The sequence below is a fragment of the Micropterus dolomieu genome, linkage group LG13 (assembly GCF_021292245.1).
Source record: "Micropterus dolomieu isolate WLL.071019.BEF.003 ecotype Adirondacks linkage group LG13, ASM2129224v1, whole genome shotgun sequence".
NCBI classification, from domain to species: Eukaryota; Metazoa; Chordata; class Actinopteri; order Centrarchiformes; family Centrarchidae; genus Micropterus; species Micropterus dolomieu.
Window position 1 is genome coordinate 28,506,938 of NC_060162.1, and position 22,889 is coordinate 28,529,826.

At 43.6% G+C, this 22,889-nt stretch overlaps 2 protein-coding genes across 6 annotated transcripts in view; one reads left to right on the top strand and one right to left on the bottom strand.

Annotated features, from left to right (window-relative positions):
• LOC123982292 (cytoplasmic dynein 2 intermediate chain 2-like) overlaps positions 1-1,712 on the top strand; it is a 6,921-nt gene extending 5,209 nt beyond the window's left edge. Inside the window, exon 7 of the mRNA XM_046067732.1 lies at positions 1,331-1,712. Coding sequence (XP_045923688.1) covers positions 1,331-1,630 — 300 coding nt within the window. The 3' untranslated portion in view covers positions 1,631-1,712. The remainder of the gene's footprint in view (positions 1-1,330) is intronic.
• Positions 1,713-1,767: 55 nt separating this feature from the next.
• sptan1 (spectrin alpha, non-erythrocytic 1) overlaps positions 1,768-22,889 on the bottom strand; it is a 36,462-nt gene continuing 15,340 nt past the window's right edge. Inside the window, exons 19-55 of one of the 5 annotated variants that reach the window (XM_046067913.1) lie at positions 22,725-22,817; positions 22,398-22,532; positions 21,464-21,612; positions 20,135-20,333; positions 19,709-19,813; positions 19,578-19,610; positions 19,429-19,464; positions 18,834-18,881; positions 18,221-18,312; positions 16,170-16,314; positions 14,881-15,062; positions 14,671-14,770; positions 14,370-14,567; positions 14,124-14,270; positions 13,938-14,041; positions 12,826-12,988; positions 12,476-12,490; positions 11,364-11,495; positions 10,053-10,190; positions 9,870-9,974; positions 9,475-9,683; positions 9,228-9,348; positions 8,659-8,780; positions 8,135-8,267; positions 7,931-8,029; positions 7,651-7,810; positions 7,469-7,545; positions 7,171-7,380; positions 6,719-7,015; positions 5,886-5,998; positions 4,744-4,761; positions 3,731-3,785; positions 2,975-3,171; positions 2,753-2,806; positions 2,521-2,667; positions 2,299-2,446; positions 1,768-2,212 (exon numbers count right to left, since the gene is read on the bottom strand). In XM_046067913.1, the coding sequence (XP_045923869.1) occupies positions 2,087-2,212; positions 2,299-2,446; positions 2,521-2,667; positions 2,753-2,806; positions 2,975-3,171; positions 3,731-3,785; positions 4,744-4,761; positions 5,886-5,998; positions 6,719-7,015; positions 7,171-7,380; positions 7,469-7,545; positions 7,651-7,810; positions 7,931-8,029; positions 8,135-8,267; positions 8,659-8,780; positions 9,228-9,348; positions 9,475-9,683; positions 9,870-9,974; positions 10,053-10,190; positions 11,364-11,495; positions 12,476-12,490; positions 12,826-12,988; positions 13,938-14,041; positions 14,124-14,270; positions 14,370-14,567; positions 14,671-14,770; positions 14,881-15,062; positions 16,170-16,314; positions 18,221-18,312; positions 18,834-18,881; positions 19,429-19,464; positions 19,578-19,610; positions 19,709-19,813; positions 20,135-20,333; positions 21,464-21,612; positions 22,398-22,532; positions 22,725-22,817 (4,605 nt within the window). In that variant the 3' untranslated portion in view covers positions 1,768-2,086. Of the gene's footprint in view, positions 2,213-2,298; positions 2,447-2,520; positions 2,668-2,752; positions 2,807-2,974; positions 3,172-3,730; positions 3,786-4,743; positions 4,762-5,885; positions 5,999-6,718; positions 7,016-7,170; positions 7,381-7,468; positions 7,546-7,650; positions 7,811-7,930; positions 8,030-8,134; positions 8,268-8,658; positions 8,781-9,227; positions 9,349-9,474; positions 9,684-9,869; positions 9,975-10,052; positions 10,191-11,363; positions 11,496-12,475; positions 12,491-12,825; positions 12,989-13,937; positions 14,042-14,123; positions 14,271-14,369; positions 14,568-14,670; positions 14,771-14,880; positions 15,063-16,169; positions 16,315-18,220; positions 18,313-18,833; positions 18,882-19,428; positions 19,465-19,574; positions 19,611-19,708; positions 19,814-20,134; positions 20,334-21,463; positions 21,613-22,397; positions 22,533-22,724; positions 22,818-22,889 lie in introns of all 5 variants that reach the window. The other 4 variants (XM_046067912.1, XM_046067916.1, XM_046067915.1 and 1 more) reach the window with 4 other exon arrangements.

A 22,889-nucleotide genomic window follows, 5' to 3' on the forward strand; every position in this document is an offset into this window, starting at 1 on the left:
TGAGATGATCTGAGCTTTGTGACGTCGTGCATTATCCTGCAGGAAGTAGCCGTCAGCAGATGATACACTGTGTTCAGAAAGGGATGGACATGAGGACATTACCCCACCAGCAGCAGCCTGAACCGTTGATACGAGGCAGGACGGATCCATGCTTCCATGTTGTTCACGCCAAACTCTGACCCTACCATCTGAATGTCGCAGCTGAAATCAAGACTCCTCAGACCAGGCAACGTTCTTCCAATCTTCTATTGTCCAGCGTTGGTGAGCCTGTGTGAAACGTAGCCTCAGTTTCCTGTTCTTAGCTGACAGGAGTGGCCCCCGGTGTGGTCTTCTGCTGCTGTAGCCCGTCTGCGTCAAGGTTGGACGTGTTGTGCGTTCAGAGATGGGATTCTTGGATGTAACGAGTAGTTATTTGAGGTTCTGTTGCCTTTCTGTCATCTGGAACCAGTCTGCCCATTCTCCTCTGACATCTGACATCAACAAGGCATTTTCATCCACACAGCTGTTCACTGGATATGTCCTCTTTTTCAGACCATTCTCTGTAAACCCTGGAGATGGCTGTGCGTGAAAATCCCAGCAGATCAGCAGTTTCTGAAATACTCAGAGCAGCCCGTCTGGCACCAACAACCATGCCACGTTCAAAGTCACTTAAATTCCCTTTCTTCCCCATTCTGATGCTCGGTTTGAACTTCACCAAGTTGTCTTGACCACAGCTACATGCCTAAATGTATTGAGTTTCTGCCATGTGATTGGCTGATTAGTGGCCGGTGAATGTAGTCTGAAGTAATCCCATTAACCTTAATCGTGGGGGACAAAATTGATCATCAAAACCAAATTTCTCAAAGAACTCTAGAGAGAAGAGAGCATCCTAGGTGGTCAAAAGTCTTTTCGGCATCAAGGGAGAGTGCAATGCTGGGTATCCATCCTCCTTTGAAGGTAACAATTTAAAGGGGAAATTTGGCTCCTATTCTGTGGATGTCCAGTCAGTATTGATGGTAATTGTAGTAAACAGAAGCAATTAGTTCCTCGGAGTGCGTGCTGTATTAACAGAGAAAGCAAAGTTCTCCTGCTCATAGAGTCATGCCGGCACTGCCTCCATGTACCAGGATGCATTACACCCAAGCTTCTGATGCTCACGCCCACCCAGTGGACCTCTACAGCCTTGAGCAAGCTAGCTGCCCACATAGATATGCACTGATGGTAATGATGTAGCTATCAAGTACAATTACATACAGCAGCAACCAGGGCAGGACTTTCACAGCAGCTTGTCCAGATCTTATGATGGATTTCTCCATTTGGTGTGTGTTGAATGTATGGATTGACTTAAACAATGTATTTCAGACTCAAGACAATGTTAGTCCATGTTTTGTCTCTCTCTCTCTCTCTCTCAGGTGAGGTGCAGATATTCGACCTGGGCCGCAGGTCCCTGAGGCCAGCAGCCACCATCGAGCAGGGAGACCAAGGCCAAGCTGCAACTTGTTTGGCCTTCAACTGTCAGAACCCTCACCTCTTGGCAGTGGGGAAAACAGATGGGACAGTTGGTGTTTGGCAGCTGAGCACTGATTTGACTGAGCAAAGCCCTAGAGAGAGCGCCCAGCTGGAGCAGATAGCCAATCAGGTGGCAGAATGAGAAAACCTGGGACAGTTGAAGACTGCTGCATGGGACTGATTTATTTTAACTGTTTTTTAAAATAAATAAATGAACACTCTAAGTCAAAGAATTGCACAATTAAATTGTGGAAGTGAAATGAAAACAGAGCAGAGGTGTCCAGTTCTAACCAGTAGCGTTTATTAGAGCACACTGCAGTTGTTAAGGTGTTGTTACAACATTATTGTTACTATTAGGTTCTTAAATTCATCGAAAGCACAAGCTAAAACAGCTAAAACAATCACATTCAAATGCAGACAGATCCACTATGCTATCATGAGAAGCACACAGTTAAGGGTAGAGCGAGATAAATAGATAGTACAGATAGTTGTTATTAGTGAGTATTCCTAGTGCCACAATCATGCAGTTTCAGCCGTGTGTTCGTATCGAAGTGTGTGGGGGAAAACGCGTTCCGATTGGTCACTGGTGGGCGAGGGATCAGTTGACGAAGAGCGAGCGAGTAAATTCGACAAAGTCGAAAGCTGACGGCAGTTCGCGGCCCTTGCTGTCGAGGTAGGGCTTCATGTGTGAGAGGCAGTAGTCGGCCTGCTCCTTGGTCAGGTTCTGAAAGAGAGAAGGGGACAGTTAGACCACCATGAAGACCTGCCATTCAAAGTGAGTCCACAGAGTGAGCAGTGAACACGTCTGACCTGGTAGAGCTCTTCTTTAGTGACGTAGGGTTTGTTCTCGGTGCTGAGAGCTCGGAAGGCGCTCTCTATCTCCTCACTGGACTTGACGTTCTCTGTCTCGCGGCTGATCATGAACGCCATGTACTCCTGCAACGACACATTGCCATCCCTGCGGACACAGATTCCTCAGTTAGGTTCCGCTTTACATCCCTATCTATGTCATTTCCTGAACATGTGACAGACCTGTTGGGATCCACAGTGTCAAGTATGGCCTCAAACTCTGGATCAGGTTCTCCTTCTTCCACCATGGGCAGGTCGTAGCCCAGTGAACGAAGACACGACTTGAACTCCTGGTGGTTCAGACGGCCAGACTTTTCCTTGTCAAAGTGCCTGCAAATAATTAGATGTAGATGAGGATGTGACTTTGTCAGACGACATCGATATGTCATGATGAAGTCAGGTTGAATCCACTTACTTGAACATCATGCTGAACTCCTTCAGAGCCTCCTCTGTTACTCCGGTGGTGTTCCTGAAAGAGGGAGAGGGAGGAACATGAACCCAACGCAGCATCAGCTGCTCCCAGACCTCAACACCAACTTTAAACACATCACAGCTTTCTAATGTTTAGCAATGGTGTCCCTAATGTGTCTGAATTCCAGATCAACTCCGTAAGTAATAATAATTTGTTGGTGTGTACCTGGCCTGTATCTGTTGCTCCAGGTTGTGCTGCATCCTCATTCCCAGTTGGTCCAGTTGGTCCCACTGTTGGGCCAGGCCCACTGTACTGTGCTCTGTGTACTTGTTGTCCAAGATCAGCGCTTCCTCCATGGCTGCGCCCAGGTCTTCAATCTTCTTCAGCTGGCTGCGCATGGCCCGGATCTCCTGGTGCTTACGCTGCACGCGCACACACACACACATATCAACAAAACCTGCCACGTGATGTCCACCCTAGACCGAAGCTCAGCATATATTTGTCTCAATTTGCGTTCTTCCATACTTAAACTTGCTATTGAGTGCATACATTTGCACTGACAATTATGACAAAATGCAGTCAAGCTGCAGTGGTTGCTCCGGTGAACACAGCACTATATAAATGTGAGTTATACATGTGTTGTTTCCCCACTAAGTACCACTTTACTGTTGTTGGATAGAACTGGGTTCATTTGTCTGGTTGCACTACGCAATAAAGAACAGCCGTGTTCGATTTGAAAAATACACTACTTTGTTGAAATCCACTCCTAACCAATTTAAGTACATAGCATTCACAGTGTACTACGTGGAAGTGAACTAGTGGAAGCATCCGAATTGAGACACAGCATTGGCAGCATCTTTGACTACTTGTCCACTGGGAGGGACTTGCTTGTGATCCACTTGAGTCCTGGTAACACCGGCGCTCATCTCTCGCAGCGGCGCCGTTAACGTGTGATGATTTGCAACACTGAGTAGTAATTACCTTGGTGGCTTCCAGCTGTGACTCCAGTGTACCAGACTCCTCCACCATACACGACCTTACACCAACAGAAACTGATATTAGACAGGAAGTACTGCAGCACAGTCTGACACACGCTGTTGTTAGGAAGACATCCATTCTCTTCTATATCCAGTATTCCCACAGAATGAAGTATTTGGAGGTGCAAATAAAATGGTTCTTGGGTGTTTAATTTGGCTTGCGACAAAGTCGTTCTCTTCAAATTTGTGGACCTGATGTGTTGTCTTTACTGCCAGAGTGGAGCCGCGTTCATGCCAAAAATTCTACTGGTAACCCAAACCATGCAAGGTTAGGGCTACTGCACACAGGACTGGAAACTGCTGTGGATCAAAGTCACTTTTCTGTTACACCACATGAATAGTGCACCCTGAAGTCACTACACACATGCTGAAAAACAAACAACAATGATCCAATGGGACCAAATTTCACTGAAGGTTTAAAGTTGCTTAAAATACTACTTCTGTACTGCCAAGGATTTGCAGTTTCCATCCCTGAAGCACACACCGTAAACAAGGTGACAACGAGCCAGTCTACGGGCTGAAAGCAGTACTGACTGCAGCATGAGGACTGGGTGAATGTTAGTACAGTAGGAAGGTACTGAGCACACAGTGGTGTTTTTAGACTGAGGTGCTGCGTGGGTCAGAAAGGAAAAGGAAACAGAGCAAGGCTTGAAAGAGGTTGACCTTCCAGAAAGATCATCAGAAACTTGGTACTGATAGACACAGATAACCCGTCGATAGGCTATGCTATTCAAAGAGAGGATGGGGGAGGAGGAAGGACCAGAGATTAAACATCAGACAACATGGGATATATTTCACAAGACAAGTCATCTACATCCAGGAGGACTAAGGGAAACACCCACCTTTGCGATCATTTACTTTGTGATGATTATTTACTTCATCATCACATCCTTATTAAAACCCACACAAATTGGATCAAACACTCGTAACATGTAAAAAAGAAAATGTGATATTAACCCATCCAGAAGATATGTCCTGAGCAGCACAGTAATTCCAAGCACCGGCGAGGAAGCAGCGAGGATGAAGGAGGGGGGAGAGAGAGGAGGGAGAGAGACAAACAAATACACGTTAACATGAGGCTCACTGCAAACAGGCCTGAAAAGATGCTAAGCATGCTAACACTGGTGAATGTGTCTGGAGCCTTGGCTTTGAAAAAAAGAGTTATGTTCGAATGTGGTGTTTGCATGTAGCAACACTTCACTAGTGAGCATGCTTTGTGCTGAGCTTATTCAGCAGCTTCAGAGAAAGACTAGCAGAAAGCACCGGTGTCATATCCCAGTTAAGGGGTCTGCAACCTGTGGCTCCTCCCGACCATGCGGCTCTTTAGCCTCTCCCTAGCGGCTCCCCGACTTTGTCAAAACATTTAAATTAATAACTTTTTTCAGATTTACATTTTTCTATCACTGTTGTAGGCCAACAGTCATCCTAGAAGTATTCAACTGTAAAAACATGTAGCATATACATCGAATAGGAAATGTATTACCCTTCGTCAACTAAAACGTGCGTCATCATGCTACACCCGGGAGCTAAACTCAACTGCTGTGTCCTGAGTGGGTAGCCTGTTCTCCTGAGAAAGCTATGGATTCAAAATCCCAAAAAAAATGGACAATCAGGGGAAAACTTGATTTACTGGTGCGTGGATAGATTTGTATCCTTTTACCAACACTACTGCTTACCAGAGCTTTTGGTCTGCGACATTGCATTGGAAATGCAAAGCTACGCAAAGTAGACAAATAGTCCGAAACAGCCTGTAGGCCTACTGCAGCTGCCATGTGGTAAAACATATGAATGGTCATTTAGCACTTTCAGTAATGTTGATAAGCTAATTTAGACTAATAGGCTGTTGTACCTGCATTTAGCTGAAACAGGCATTTTCTTTTTGTTCTGGCCAAACGTGGCTCTTTAGATAGGAAAGGTTGCTGACCCCTGGCCTAGTTATTCACCAGCAGTGTGCTAAACACTGTGTGTGCAGCTTCCATCATGCAACTGAGACATTTTCATCTTTAAAACAACACTCATGCTGAGCACAAACTGTGCGAAAGAAGAGAAGCGATCTGTGCGAGACGTTTAAGGCTCGGCTGGAAGAACACATCCTTTACCTGGTCTCCTGCAGCCACTGGTGGAAAGCGTTGGCGTGCTGCGCAAACTCCTGACGCAGCTTGTCGTTTTCCTCCTGTCTCCTCTGCTCCTTCTGCAGCTCCAGCTCTCGCTCCTATGCTCACAGCAAAACACAAAGCAGCCTGGTCAACTACCCAGCAAACTGTTTAGCTTCTGGAAATATGAATATAACAAATTCTGACCATTTTAACTGCAGGACCAAGCAGCATTTATTGCATGCTTACTTTAAATCAGTTATAATTTAGGGCTCAAGGTATGGGAGAAAGGAAAAAACATTTATTTTCATGAACTGCGAACTGAACTTGGATGATAATGAAAGCCCCATAAAAAGATAGTGTGCTTTTCTAATATTAGTAGGGATGTACAAATTTTAACCAATCAGCTTTGGCCCTGACACTGACGACAAGCGGATTGGGTCAGCCACAGATAAACGTTGCACATTACAGTTTGCGATTTCCTAACTTAAGATGGTTTATTGAATTATGTTATGTTACATGCAGGGTGCGCCTCCTATCACACCCTGCATGCACTTCACAATAATTCATTTCAGTGAGAGGCAGCCTGTACTGTGAGACCAGATGTGTTGGCAGTGACAGCTAATGTTTAGGAAAAATGACTTTAATTCATAAATCTATTTTCTGCACTTCTTGTCAGGATGCTACGTGCTGAAAAGCTCAATGAAGAAGAGGAAATGTAGAAACATATAGAAACCTGGCTTTCACTGAGTGAACTGGCTTTCACCCTCAGCGGTCCTGTGGACACAGAGGACAGAGCATGCGTGTGTGTGAATGTATATAATGTTGGATTAGGAGACCTTGATGATCTTCTGCAGGTTCCTCCAGGTCTCCTCCAGGGCCTCCATGGTGAACCAGGTGTAGGGGTTGGACACCACCTGGTAGCTCTTGATCTGCTGGTCCAGCTCGGCCAGCTGGTTAAAGTCGGCCTGAGCGGAGCTCAGCGAGGAGCGGAAGGCCTCGTGGGCATCCCGCAGCGCCCGGATCTCCTCCAGAGAGTTGCACCTCACCGGGTCCGTCAGATCCTCCTCTGCGTTCTCAAACCAGCTGTTGAAGGCTGATGCCTTTTTGGCAAATGTCAGGAACAAGTCCTCAACCTGGGGTGGTTACGGAGAAGATACCGATATTACCTCAGGTCTGTATTTATGCTTTGATATTGAACAATTTCATTTCGATGGTTTTATTATTTCTAAGTGCTCAACAATTTTCAAAACCACCCCTTCAACACAGGATGCTCTTTTAGCCTCTTTACCTTTCTGAAGTGCTCTTGAGCCTCCAGAAGCTTCTTCTTGCGAGCGGCTGAGTTGGACAGCAGCTGGTTCCAGCGCTTCATCAAGGCAGCGTGACGAGCTTCGATGGCTTTTGATTGGACGTGTTTGGCTGCCAGAAGCTGGTCCTTGAGAGCTGTAATGTTGGTGATGCCCTCCTGCTGGAAGGCCTGGAGACCAGCATCAAATGTCTCCTGCAGACCGACGCAGAAAAAAAGACAATGTCAACAAAAGAGGGACATGGTACAGAGAGGCAGAATGCTGTTTGGGAGGACGGAGTACCTGCTTGGTGAGCAGAGTCTGGACAGAGGACAGGTCTCTGCCGTAGTCATCAGTCTTCAAGCTGTTCTCCTTCTCACCTAAACACAGAGTACAGCAGAACATTTAGAAAATCAATAGAAGTCACTTGTTTTGGAATGAGACTGCTCTAATGGAAAAGGAAGACAGTCCTTATGTGTTCGTACCGATCCACGACTCCACCACGTCGGCCTTCCAGTTGAACTGCAGGAAGGCGGAGTTCTCATCCAGCTTGGCCTTCCTCTGAGCTGCTGCCCTCTCCAGCTCGGACACTTTGCCTCGCAGAGCCGACATCTTGGCACTGATATTGTCCACATGATGGTTGTTCTGTTGGAAACACACACATCATCTTCAGAAACCTTTGCTTCTGTAGTCGTACTGTACAAATCAACTTTTGTCACAGCTTTAACGAAAGCACATGTTCTCTCGATGCTGTGAAGTCAGTACCTTCTTGATAAGCTCCTCTCCGTTAGCGCACACGTCGTTGACTCTGTCCCTGTGCACGGTGAAGTCAGTCTCGAATGCTTCATGCTTTTTCAGCAAGCCCTGTTGGAAAGAAAAGATTTCAATGCCACACAGTGAAACTCATCACGTCCCCCAGCACGCACTGATTTAATGTTAGTGGTGTTGTTGTCTGTGACAGAAGAGTACCTGCACAGCAGCCAGTGTATCTCCATAGTCCTCGCTGCCCACTAGATTCAACTTCTCATTAATCCAAGCTTCTTCCTCTTCCACGTTCGCCACAAACTGCTGGTACTCCAGCGACTCTTCCAGCCTCTGTCCCCTTGGAGCAAACACACACATTGCACACATTTAAATGCTCCGTATTTGTGTAGCACCTTTCTAGTCTTTTCACCATCACACCAGCATTCACCAGTCACACACATTCATACACTGAGCCTAAGTGCTCAAACGGAAACTAACATTCACAAACATTCATACACTGGCGGAAAATCGGGGTTCAGTATCTTGCCCAAGGACACTTCGACACGCAGCCAGGGATTGAACCGCCGACCTTCCGATTAACGGCTAACCCGCTCTACCTCCTGAGCCACAGCCGCCCCATTTCACCCACATTTACACACCCATTTCTGTGTGTGTGTGTGTGTGTGTGTGTGTGTGTGTGTGTGTGTGTGTGTGTCCTATGCTACACAGGTGTAGCTCAGCCGGCTTACCTTGCTCCCGATAAGTCTTTAAGTTCCTTCCAGTGGTCGACAAACTGGGCGAGCCTCTGCTGGATCTCCTCCTGGCCGATGGTGTTGTCATCAGACAGCTTCTTCCCAGTGTCCAGCACCGACTGTGAGCACACAGAACAAAGATTAAATATCTGAATACCAACGCTACAATCCATCAAACAAGAATTCAGGAATAATGTAACTTTGCACGCTGCTGCATCATTTAATTTACAGATGGGGTTGCAAGGCATTTGTGTTGTGTTGTATACATACTGATATATCGGCTTGAAATACAGTATGTGACTGTTTTTGTAGGATTTATATGGAGCTCTGACTGGGTGAGGAAGAAGGAATATAAAAAATTCGATTTGATTAATGCCAGGAGCTCTTACTGAGACTGCCAACTCTGAGGATTCAGCTCCAGTCACATTGTAATGAGTCCACTTTGATGATGGATTTGGGGGTCAGATTTCGTTAGGACCTTTTTTCCCTTAACAAAAAGGGACACAGCAGGTAACAAGGCCAGAGCCTGCTTTACACAAGCTCTGTGGCCATTTAATGAATCTTACCTGAATGGCCGGCTCATGGGCTCCCAGCTCGGCCTCCAGCCTCTTGTGTTTCTTCCTCAGATTCTGTACTCCTGTCAAATCACGTCCATAGTCCTCCGAACTCACAAGCAACTTCTTTTCTCTGTGTGGGGTTGGGGCAGAAATACATGTTTTAGTTGTGTACGTCTTACCATAACCAAATACAAAAGATCATCTCATCCCCTCCCCATTGCTGATTCCTACATCATCCCAGGAGGAACTCTCTTACTTGATCCAAGATTCTTCATCATCCAGGTCCCTGAAGAACTGATGCAGGCGGTGAGACTCGTTTAGTTTGGCGCGGCGACCGGCAGCCATGCTCTTTATCTTGGTGAAGCGCCCGTTGACGGCATCGCGCTTGTCCTTCACCTGTGAGGTGTCGAAGGCATTGCTGGCCATCAGGCTGTCAGCCTGGCCGTTAAGGTCCTTCAGACGGTCCTGCAGGGAGGAGAGGGGCGGTCAGAGGCTCTCATAACTCTGATTTACTTCTTCTACTCTTTTCGTTACCAACTGGGCATTTTAAAGTATTTTGTAATGAGTTACTGTCCTGAAATAAGATTCTGCATGTTCCCTGAGGTACAGCTGACCCACATGTAGCGACATTTGTAATAATAAGCTGCATACCTCATGGGCAGAAATATCAGCCTCCAGCAGCTGGTGCTTCTTCAGCAGGTTGTTGACTGAGGCCAGATCTTTGCCATAATCCTCTGAGGCAAGAAGAGCTTCAACCTGACAAACAAACATGCATCAGACTTTGCCACACCAGTTTACAGAAGATCCTCATGAATCCGGCATGCAGGTTCTCACCTCAGAGAGCCAGAAGTCAAAGTCCTTGATGCCCGTGTTGAAGTTCTGCTGCTTGTTGGCCTCTTTGAGTTTCTGGCTCTTTTCTGCAGATTTGTTGACGAGGAACTGCCACTGTTCATCCAGAGCGCTGAGGCGCGCCTACAGCACAGACAAGCCATGTTCTTTTTCACTTCATCACCACACGAACATTTAACTTGTGGAGAGCGAATAGACCTCAGTTTATTTTTAACAGAAATCATGTCTTGGAGTAGGGCTGAATGACTTGAGGAAAATATCTAAATGGGGTTTTTCTGACCAATATTACATTTTAAATTGTGTTTATTTTCCATGAACAGAAAAATAAATAAAAAAGTCCACACGAGAAGAGTAAACTTCTCAGTAAGCTTTCGTAGTTTTCTTTTGATTGACTAGTTGTTGATTTAAAACAAGCTGCTGGTGTGGAACATCTGAACATCTTTTGGCATCAGACTGATGCTAACAGCTCTGTACTATAGCTGCATGAGCTAATGTTAGCTTCACAGACTGACAGGACAGACTGCTTCACATCCTAAAGACCTTTTACAGTTTAACAGAGATTCAGTCAACTCTGTTCACCAGCTGTCTGTCATTTGTACTTGGCAACTTTAGAGCTACCAGCTCGCTACCTGACTGAAATTTACGTGAGGCTATTACCTAGATGGTTTATGTAGACAAAGACTCATCACTCTGATGGTATTTTACAAACAGTAGAAAACACAGCCAGCTCCTTATTTTTTTCAAACAAACACAATATTTAGTGGTGCTTCTCCTTCCACAAACCAACAGAGAGCATATTAACTGGGCAAGAGCAAAGGATCCTTTTTTATAGTTTGGCCAACTCATGTTAAATTAATGTTAATCATTTACAGCTGAGTAAGTTACCAGCAACAGCTGTCATTGGAGCCGCTGGCATTAACAGTAACCGGCTTGTGTAAGTTTATTATGAACAGCTCAGCTCCTGTGATATGAAAATTACACTCTACATAACTTCAATATAAAAAAAAGGTTGAATCATTATCCATAGAGGCCAGATACAATGAGATCCATCAACAGAAAGTTTACACCATCATTTAAGAACTCTCTCCTACCTCTAGCTTTAACTCTTTCTCAAGCTCTTACATGAGTCACAGGACTGTTATTTTATAGCCTTCGTTAATACCTGTAAATCCCATTCTGAAGTTAAGCCCACATTTGCTAGAAGTTTCTGCTGAATATTTATATTTAATGGATATTTAAGAATAAATGTGTATTCGGTTCTACAGCAGTCACAGTATGCAGCCATGATGAACATACCTTGACTGCGTCCTCGCTGCCGGCGCAGGCTCCTCTCTGGATCAGGGCGTTGCCAGTATCAATGACCCCACGGATTCGGTCTGCGTTGGCGTGCAGCTCGGCCTCAAAAGCCTGATGTTTCTGATGCTTACTCTGACAGCACACAGAGGCAGGAGAGAACACGGACACAGCATGAGAACCACAAGGTGGACACGCTCCTGTTTTATGGTGCAAATGTTCACAACTCTTTTAATTAAGATAGGCCATTTAACACTTATCATCTAGCATTACTGTCATACTTACATTCTATCTACAGCCAGTTTGACCAAGTTTGATTAATAAACCTATGAAGCACCAGGAGGCTGACCGTAAAGCCAAATGTGAAGAAATTTATACAATTGTGTTGTAACTGAAAAACTAGAGGGTGGAACATAAAAAATACTTCAACACAAGACATCGACCAGGACAGACAATGTGCTGGACAGACACAGGACGAACATAAAATGGCAGTGTAGAGAACAACATCTGCAACAGAGATAACTTTGAAAAATCCTACTGAAGGAAGAGCCTTCAAAGTTGCTTCATGTTTGTATCTTTTAACATTTTCATTGTCTTCTCAGCTGGCCTACAGGACACAGCAAATCTTTAAACATCACACAGAGCTGCTTAGGGACGGCTGCTTCTCACAATTTTGAATTTGTTGTCTTGACAACAGTGTCAAGTCATTTTTATTTATATTGTGTCATGCTCTTCTTGCTGTGCTATTGGTCAAATATTCTTCAGTCTTTCATAACAAGGTCCAATTTAATTAGTCCAAACATCTGAAGCAAGTTTTGAAGACCCCCTTCCCCACCAGTAAAAATAGAAGCCAAAACCAAAAACTAGTAGCCTGCGATGACAAAACAAACCTAGAATAAAATACAAAATGAACACAATTAAGCAAAATTATAAGAAAAATGACAAAATTAAAACCCAGGTGGAAAAGAAGCTAGCACCTCAACAGTGCTGATGATGGACAAACTCAAGATGGCAGGTACTTTTGCTACGTCGTGTCTACACACACAGCAAAGACGTGGACACATGAAGTATAACCTGCTCGGTTGTTAGTCAGCTGACACACTACTCAAACTTACCAGCAGCTTGGACAGCTATAAAAAAAATAAGACAGTGGGAGAAAAATTCAGTCTCACTTCTGACAGGACACAGGGAGGGATTTGACACAGTGAAGAGTATCGTCATTAAAACATGACAAAACAAATGAGCAATTCTAAAGACACTGACTTATTTTGTGGCTAGTTACCATCTGTGAAAATAATGTTTTCAAAATGATTGACAACTTAAAAGAAACAAGTGTTATGTTTTCTATGCACTAAATTTATACCTCAAACTATTCTAAAGAGATTCCATGTATTCTAACCAGACTGACTGTGTTGCTATGAATTTCTGTGAGGTGGGCCTGTGCTAGAAGAAGCCAAATGTGTACCTGGATGTTGGTAGGATCCTTGTAGGACTCATCAGTTGCAGTCTGCAGCTTCTCGCTGATCCAAGCCTCAATCTCATCCACATCCCTGCTGAACTGCTGCAAAGTCTGGGATTCACCCAGCTTGGAACGCTTTTCGATCATCTGGGCCTTCAGCCTGCGCCACCTTTCAAACAGAATTTCAAGTTTGAAGTATATGCAATTTAAACATATTGATTTTCAACATCAGTTGCCTCTGGTTTGGTTGCCAAATCACAATGTGCTGCATGAGTTCAAGTCTGGCTTTAGATCAGCATGTTTTGTTTTCTGTACTGAAAACTCTGTTATCTTTTTGCAGACAGATAATGTTGTTATGGTTTTGCTTAATTTGCAGAAAGCTTTTGAGACAGTGGACCACTCTCCACTGTTGCCCAGGTTAAAGTGTAAGGGCTTTGGACATAAGTCAGGAAGAAGTGTGTCGTGTATGAGTCAGAACCTTAACATGTGGGGTTCCCCAAGGCTCCACATTAGGGCCTCTTTTATTCCTTATATACAGTACATATATAAAATGACTTTCCAGCTGCTGTGAAAAACAATGATCTACATTACTGCTATCAGGGAAAGATATCTGAGGGTGAGATCACTTTAAGTAAGTATGTAGGATGTGTAAGAGAGCAGCTGATTGAAAGTAAGCTTTGAATACATTTAGGTAAACTTACACACAGTCCTGTTTGAGAGGAAGTTGATAAAGACAAACAGGTTGACCTAGCTAACTACGCTAACTAGCTCCACCCTCTCATCCAAATATGGTCAATTCTGGTACCAAAAAAACAAGATGGCAATAGCCAAAATGCTAAACTCAAGGTTTCAAAACAGTAGTCCACAAACCAGTGGGTGATGTCAAGGTGGTTACATTATATTAGTCTTCTAATATAATACCAAATAACGTCTTTCTCTCTCCGTTTCTCTACAAGATGCTAAAATTGATCGCCAAATATATTTTGGAAGTTAAGGCATAGCAGCCAGATGTCCCATATCATCTGGCTGCGATGCATCTTTGTACCGTGTTCTCCCTTGGATTGGTGCGCTTTGTAAGATTTATAGATAAATATTAAAAACATCCAAATGTTTCCAACCTGTCCAGGACTTCATTGCGGCGACTGTAGATCTCAGGTTTGGCATAATGGTCAGCTCCAATCAGCTGGTCAGCAAAGGACTGCAGAGCAGCAATCTTCTCCTCCTGTACAGCAGGGCGACATTTAATCATTTCCAGAACAGAACCACCTGTCAGTTTTAAAAGCTTTCACTTCAAAACATCTGACCTGCACGTTAATGGCCTTGTCAAAGTCTTCATGTTTCTTGATGAGGGCCTCAACACTGTCCAGGGAGTCACCCTTGTCGTCACTGGCGAGGAAGGCTTCACGAGCTGCCATCCAGTTCTCGGCCTGCTCACAGTCCCTGTTGAAGAGCTGCAGCGGGACAAACAACACTCAGTCAGAAAACAAAGGCAGTGGTCAGTGACGATATAATAATCATTTCTAGTTGGTCATGTCATTGCTCAACACTACCTGGAGCTCGAGGCACTGGTCCAACATCATGCGACGCTGCACCCAGGCCTTCTCCAGGTCAGCACGCTCACGGTCTAGAGCCTCCAGTTTCTGCTGAATCTCAGGACTAGCATAATGGCCTCGCACCAGCAGCTGCTGACCAAACTGTTCAAAGGCCTGGAAGGTACCAGCACGAGCATCAATCTCTGTGCGGTGTTCCTGTAGGACGGAAAAAGAAAAATAGGTGGGTAGTGTAAGATGGGCAAAAACCTGCACGGATGTCTGCAATTTTGTACAGAAACAGAAGGGAGTAGTTCAGTACCTGGTGTCTTTCCAGAAGGGCCTCGGCTCCGGTCACATCTTTGGCCAGCTCCTCTGAGGACACCAGCCCCCGGATGCCATTTATCCAGGACATCAGATCTCTGTGTACAGAGGAGTTACAGCAAAAAGAAATCAGACTTATCTTAAATTTCTCTCTTCACCAAAACAACAAATCTGATCCAGTGGCATCCACCAGCTATTCTCTCCTCACCTGAAGTCAGAGAGGAAGCGCTGCAGGTCATGGGAGTTGCCAAGCTTGTCTTTGCGCTGGTCAGCACGACCCACCAGGCTGCTCCAGGCAGTGTTCAGCTCAGTGCATTTCTCCTGGATGTCATCCACTGCCTCAGGGTGGGACTGGATCAGACGCTCCGCTGTCTCCCCAAGAGAGTTCACCTGGGCAGGGGAGCAGGAAAAATTAGTAAAAGCCCCAAGACAAATTCTATTTTCAGCCAGAGATTTGGTTGTATATTAGAGTTGGGCAGATGTAAACATTTTCAAACTAAATTAGTGTGAAACATCAGTGCCAAACACCAAACCGGTATACCAGATTTTACCACTAGGTGTCACATGTGACTCCGCAGGACTCTGCAGTCCATGAATGAGGAGTTGCAAGTGAGTGAGTTTTCCACAACACATTCCTGCAAATGTCTCACACTAAGAGCATTGTTAAAGGGATAGTTGGAGTAGATGGCAATCAGTGCGTTCCCAGTTTAGAAAAAAGAGAGTTGCATTGGCACAGAAGCTAAGCAGGGTCAGCAGCTAACATGTTTTAGCCACCCGTTTCTCTAAACTGGAGAAAATACTGACCGCCATCTAATGCAGGTAATACAGCAACAATGGAGAGTACCTCATACAGCCCCACTTCAAAAATCCCCAACTATCCCTTTTAGAAATGAAGATTCTGTCCACTGAAATGCAAGAGAGCTTTTATTTTGAAACAGATACAGAAAGTGTTGAGTTTGTATTAACAGCGCAATGCAGTAACGAACAGGGCAAACAGGAGCAGATCAAAATGAGAGTTTGTATCTGCTACATTACTGACAAACTATAGTTGGCTAGTTGCCTTGCTAACATAGCAAACAGATGTGGACGGTGGTCAGTGACAGGACTGTGTTAAGAGTTATTCTGAAAAGGGAAAATGGTGAGATCATTGTTTATGAACGTTCCAGCAATGGATTTCACAAACTAGTTGTAAACTAGCAACTTCCTGCGAAAACACTGCTCGACTCCGCACCACTGCCTGCTCAGCTGTGATGCGTACTCCGCTATGCTGCAAACAGTGGAGTAGTGACAGCCCGAGGTTGTCGTTGCTGAAAGCTGCTTTCTGTCTCTTTATAATTGGCCAGAACATCTCAGAAGAACAAGTTCCAGTTCAGTGGGTTCACATAAAAAAATTAAACCAGTTTAAGCTAGCACACCGAAACAGCAAAATCAGAGACTGACACAACTATTCTGTTTATCAGCTGCAATCTAATATAAATGACTGAAAGACAATCTGACCTTATCACCAAGGGCAGCCAGGTCTCTCTCAAAGCCTTCGTGTTTGCGCTGCAGAGCCTGGACACTGGCCAAGTCATGACCGTAGTTGTCAGTGTTTAGGGCCTGGTTCTTCTCCTCAATCCACTCTTTAGTTTCATCAGCATCCCTGAGGAGGCACAAACACAACTTTGGTCAACTATAACACATTCGTCCTCTTGCAAATGAAAAGTTGAATTCGTAAGCAATAAAACACACTCTAGCTCCGTTCATTACACACAGGGGTTTAGCTGCTCCAGCCTTGCTTGGTCTGGCATGACCAGCAGCCTATGGTAGCTAATGTTAGCTGTCTTACATTTTACCATTATACTCACAATTAGATTTTGCCATTTTGTTTTACTTCATTTATTCATGCTGATATTGTGTTCATGTTAGCTGCTCTTTTGGTGGGAGGAGTTGAATATTTTGTTCAGTAGAAGTGAGAGAACGATCTGTCCCATAGATATAGTTGACACAAGCTGTATTATTATTATAATAATTATTAATTATTATAATATCAACAACATTCTCTTCATTCAGCAGTAATTTGCTGTATTTCATGCTGTCATATAGTAGTCATTTGTCCATTAGGTAGTCTGCAAAAGTCTTTCCAAAAGTATAGTCCTGTGATGACAGCTTACTTTTTTTGCATGTGTGTGTTAAATAAAAAAAAAAAAAGCATGACGTCCATACATTCTTGTCACGTTATGCCACGTTGTGAATTGAATTAAAAAGTAAATATATAAGATGTCACTGTTCTCATCTGACAGAGGTCGTAAAATACAGCAGTGAGCTATAATAAAACAATGGAGAGATAATGTCACGGTTAACAAATGGACTGCATTAGGCGAAATGATTACGGCTTAATTAATTCAATCTTATTTGCTGAAGACAGGCGAACAGCAAAAATGTCCTGTTATTTCAGCGAGAGAAACCTAATCATTAGGCAAAGTCAATCAGAGGCTAATTTTAACATACTGCTCAATCCTAACCCCAATACAGCATCTCCATATTATATCATATTAGTTGAATAGAACGGGGAGGGCCAGTATTTTTTGATTTTTTGGATTTCTTAATACACTAGTATACCATATACCTTGATACAATCCAAGCCTAAAGTGGACCACCTAATGTGACTGTACTGATGGAATAAGTGTGGTGGAAATAGATATTGTACAAATACCTTGACAACAACTATGCATGAGTAAGTCTGAGTTTGCATTAACTGGGGAACAGTGAGAAAATAGAAATTAAGGCCTTCTCTTCATCACTGTGGTAAATGAAGTCACCATCTGTAAATATATGATTAGGGCTGTCGCGATAACCGCAGAATAGAAATATGGTCAATCCTACCGCGGAGAATGGCAAGCACCGCAACAACCGCAATGTTCATACTGTGCACTTCAGGGCGGGTTAAATTAATAAAAGAGTGCTTCAAAAGTTCCACAACCGTAACGAGCTCTGTAACGGTTCAAAGATGGATTGCCGTGGGCTGTACGTGACCCGACTACAAACTTTGAGTGATGAAACGTTGTGATCCTGAGGGACAGTCCAGAGAAACTGTGGACAGTAAGCCTCATTTGAATCTCACTAACTAAGGAGCGTAATGTGCCGGAAGCCTGCAGCTGTTTTTTATTTTGCTTTCTGTGGAAATTTAGTTATAACGTTACTACAGTGGTTAGTTGTGGACAGCCATTCTGCTACACAACCTACCAACATATTGCCGTGGTGGAAATCACTTCACCGCGGATGCCCTATATACGTTATGTGTAAAGATGACGTGCACATTGTTAATGCTGCCTAAAAAAGCTCTGGCTGTTCAATTCTTTCTCCAGCTGACAGAAACAGATGACAATGAGAACAACAACACAAGCATGTGATCACTAAACAACCTGGAGAGATGAAGGAAATTCAGAGGTCTGGAATTAGACCACTGGAATTGAATGACTTAGGTAACTGTCAAAAGATGAAAATGGAGGTTTAAACACAAATTGGGGCTTCCAAAAGTGTGTTTTCCTACAGTCTTTGGTTCGTACCTATGGAATCGCTGCACCTCGTGGGCACTGCCTAGCATATTGCTCCTGTCTTCAGCCAGCTGCTGCAGAGACCGCCAGCGGTTATTCAGCTCCTACACAGAAAACAATCTACATTAGACAGCACTCTACACTCTTCAGAGTTTGCTCAGCCCTTAGCAGCTTATTTCTTACAGTGTGAGTGTTAACTTTTGCAGTAATTGGCAGTACAGTATGTGAACTAAATCATGCAAATACAAATGCATGCTAGACATGTGCTAACTTGCATAGTGTGTTTGATAGACACAGACAGGGATGGACAAAGGCAAGTGTATGATGAGGATGAGATGCACAGGACTGGATGCGTGCGACATTGGATGGACATATTAGACAGTATGGGGACAAAGGAAATAACAGACATAACAAAGAAATAACTTTGTGGCAACAATCATTCATATTACTGTTGCTAAAATGGATAATAGGTCAAACAAATGCCATGGGGAAAAAGACAAATCTGTACACTACTAAAACTAGAAACAGGGAGAGACAGATGGAAAGAAACCATGACCATGGGGGAACACAATGCAGGACAGGGGAAGGATTCAAAAAAAGGTTGGGGTGGACAAATTAGCCTTACCTTGATAGTATTAAAGTTAGCCGTTGTTTGAACAGCCAAGCGTATATTCTATATCAAAAGGTGAATAAAACACGGCAGAAAGGAGGGGGGAAAGGGAGGAGGACAAAAACAGAAAAACACCACACCAGTCAAGCATGTGATGGAAACTCTCAGGGTTGGTCTTGGTCTTCTCATAAGACCAACCAAGACTTTACACCAATCAGGACATAGTAAGCACTGCAACCATGGCTAGACCCGAGCCAGCCTCAAACACTGAATTATGATCGATCAATGATTCAGACATCTTGAGATATTATTTAAAATCCAAGGGATATTGAAAAAGGCTCGAGTGTTGCCATGGTCCCTGGTTGTCTCATCAATGTCTAATTGTATTCCATGAGGACAGAAAATGTCTTTGTGAACATGACTGCAGTAAATTCCAGAAGTGACACACCAGTATCAAACATCAGCCCAATGCTGAACATGCACTGTTCCAGTATCAGATCAAGATTGACAGGCTGTCAAATCTTTGCAGCTGATGCATTTTGTCTAAAAATACATAAAATCAACTGAATGTATTTTCTGTAGACAGTTTAAACAGTTAGATGATGCTTACCTTCCATGGAGATGCAGTCTTGGAATCAGCTTCATCCTGTGCAAGAAATAAGGTATGATACTGGTAAGGATACATATTATTGATGTGATCTTTGAAATATTTCATATATATCAAGCAAAATATATGCAAAATACAAAAAGGATTACAACTTTGCCAGGAGCAGCAGCAAGCAGCTCTTGTTGCTGCAAATGGGAAAAAAAACAAACACATGATCTCCATTAAATTACAGCTAAAACATGGAAGACGGCTCATACAGTTAAGCCAAGGAGGTAGAACTGACCTGAGCCTGAACCATGGTGGCCTCCTCAGCCATGAGACCTTCAGACTCCAGCTCAGACGCCACTTTGTTGATGTCCCTCAGACGAGACTCATTGGCCTTCAGGTCCTGGATCAAACAAAAGAACAAACATGTTCTGTGAGACACTACATGTATAAACAATCTCAACAAATGCAATCAGTAGCCAAGCGTGTAGTGGGCGAGCGGAGGAGTTGGGGCCAGCTCAGGAAACAATGTCAGAAAAGCTTTACTGAATTTTATTAATTTAATGGATTTCAACTTTGAATTGTACGTGTTGTAGTGGATGGCGTTTCTGAAAAAGGCCTGAAGAAAGAAATGCTGACAGAGATTTCATTGAGCTCCAGAAGCTAGTGGACCCATGAACGTCCTGACTTCGACTCTCTGTAGAAGAAAATGTTTGTACATTACCTTCTGGAAGTCGTCAAACTTCTTCTGCAGGACCTCGACCTGCTCCAGGTCAGAGCCGACCTCTTCATTAGTGAGGGCGCCCTCCTTCTCGTTGATCCACTGCTGGAGCTCATTGGCCTCGCGGAACAACATGAACTTCTTGCAGCTCTTCTCCAGCATGTCCTTGCGCTTCTCTCCCAGCTCCAAAAGAGTACCATACCTTGAAAGGGTTGCAACCACAGAATCTAATCAAATCATTTCATGTGTCTTCAGAAGCGCATCATCCCTCGTATACCGTGGCTTATTTAAGATTACAAATGATTGATGGATAATCTGCTCTTGTAAGGAATTTGTATTTATTGCTTGTAATCACTGTTTCTCTGCTGCAGTTGGTTCTTAAAATCTAAAGTGTGGAATCACTCCTATAGCAGTAACATGCTGTTGCTTGAATAAAAAACAACTTTACATTGTAGCAAAGTGGCATTTCTTCAGTGTTGTCACATGAAAACATATAATCAAATATTTACAATAATGTGAGGGGTGTACTCACTTTTGAGAAATACTTTATATCACATGCATTTTACATTTAGGGTTTGTCTATATGTCCATCTATACGTTGAACAAAATAATCTTAGGTCACTGCATAACCCAGCAGATTTCAATCATGAATCTTGGAGCCACCTTGGAGGATCAGCAGAATGTCATAATGACAATGAATGATAATTTCAACAATATATATATACAAAAATGAATCAAAGAAGAGGAACAGAATGGCTTATGACATTGCAGAAAATCAGAAATTAAAATCCATAGGCAAGCCTGGGATGAGAGGGATTTGAAAGGTGTGCATCAAAAGGTACTTCTATCCCTGTACTGAATAGAAGATGAGGGTGAAGTAGACACAGTGTCACACAACATGAGGGATTTTGGGGTTGGGTGGAATGGAAAACTGCTGATGATATGTAGTGGTATCACGATCACAAGAACACGCAGAGGGACACTGGTTCCTACTCACAGCTCTTCCACCTGCTTCATGCGCACAGACACGCTGCAGGCCTCCTTGGTGACAAGCCTGCTCAGTGGCAAGGCAAGGTGAACGCACAGCAAGACAAGATTAAGTTGTTAAATACAGCGAGAGGACAGCAGAGGAAACAGAGAAAGAGGCCAGGGGCTAGGTCATTAGTGTTAAAAACTGAGCAGAAAATATGAATTAATGGAAGTAAGGAAAGGTTAAAGAGCAGAGAAAAGACTGAACACTTAAAGCAATAGTTCAATAAATCTAGTAGGAAAGGAGAGGTTAGTTAGTAAACTACATTCCTCTGCAGAATTGAAGAAGTTGGGTTTTCTTACTGATTCTCAATCTGGTCTTGGCGCAGTGCAATGCTGCCATGTTCATCCAGCAGGTTTTCCCTGGAAGAGGACTGGGTGGGGTCCAGCTTCTTCACATAAGCAGCAGGAACAAAGCCCTGGCGATCGTTCACCTCCACCTTCCACCAATCCTGCAGCAGCGAGCAGAGGGAGAAACATCAGTAAGTGGTATTGGAGACATTTTCGAAATGTTTCGTGTCGACAGGATATTTCTGATTGACATTCTACTGTATATATTCCTTTTTTTTCCAAGTATTGTCCAAGTACCCAAAGCCTGACATCTTCTGCCTCTGTGCTACAGAGCTCCACTGTTTTCCAAACACTATTAAAACTGTCCCACATACACTGTCCTGATGCCCTATATACATCATTGTATATTCATATCATTGGAGCACCAAACGTTGATTAATCCACAGCTGAAAATAGTCCTTAACAAATGCACTACTTACTCTTAAAAAAAAACAACAACAACTACCTGCTCTGGGAAATTATTGAACCCATTTTTTTAAAAGACAGTATACAGTATTTTGATGACCTGTATTTTAAGATTACCATCTCTATTAGGAACCAATTGGCTTGAAGCTGAGCGCCACAGACAGGTAGAAAAGCTAGAAAATATATGGACCAGCTTTGTTTTAAGTGGCCTCCATGATCGGTCTTATGTAATTGTCATACAATAGTTGCACAGAATTCTTATTTTTAAATGGCTATTGAATGTGATTACTGATAATTACTGTGACTGATTAAATAGGTTTAAATTTTACATTAATATAATCCCTGAATAATTTTATTTACAGTAACATCAGATTGTCTCTAATACAATATTTATTCAAGCTGGTCAGGTTCGTTTCAGCCTGAAGTCCGCTGTGCAGTCAGACTGACAGTCTATAGCACACTGAGCTGGTTTTATCTGTACCTTGTTGGTGCTGTTGAGTAGGGTGAGTATGTCCCCCTTCTTCATGGTAACTTCACGGGGACTCTTCTCTTGGTAGTCGTACAAGGCCAGGACCAGCTCCTTTCCTGTCTCATCATCTGTTGGTGCCACTTGTTGCTGTTCAGTAAACAAACATTTTGAGTCACTGGTGATTTGAGCTAACTGTTGAAACTGAGGAAACGTTGATTATCTGACAATTCCAAACGGTCTAGCAATCAGAGGCTTTATTGAGAATTAAAAACCCGCTCTCGTGGAGTCGAGCACATGTACAGAGTTAGGTAGAGGTGTGAAGAGGTATTGGGGCTTTACCCTGCAGGACTGGGCCTGTTCCTTCAGGGCCTGGATGCTGCTGCCATACGCGCTCAGGTCAGACATCAGGGCCTCATGCTTCTTCAGCAGAGCCTGCAGAAGACAAACTATTCATCACAACTGCATTTGTCACAAATGGATACAAGAACTTAGTACACTACATGT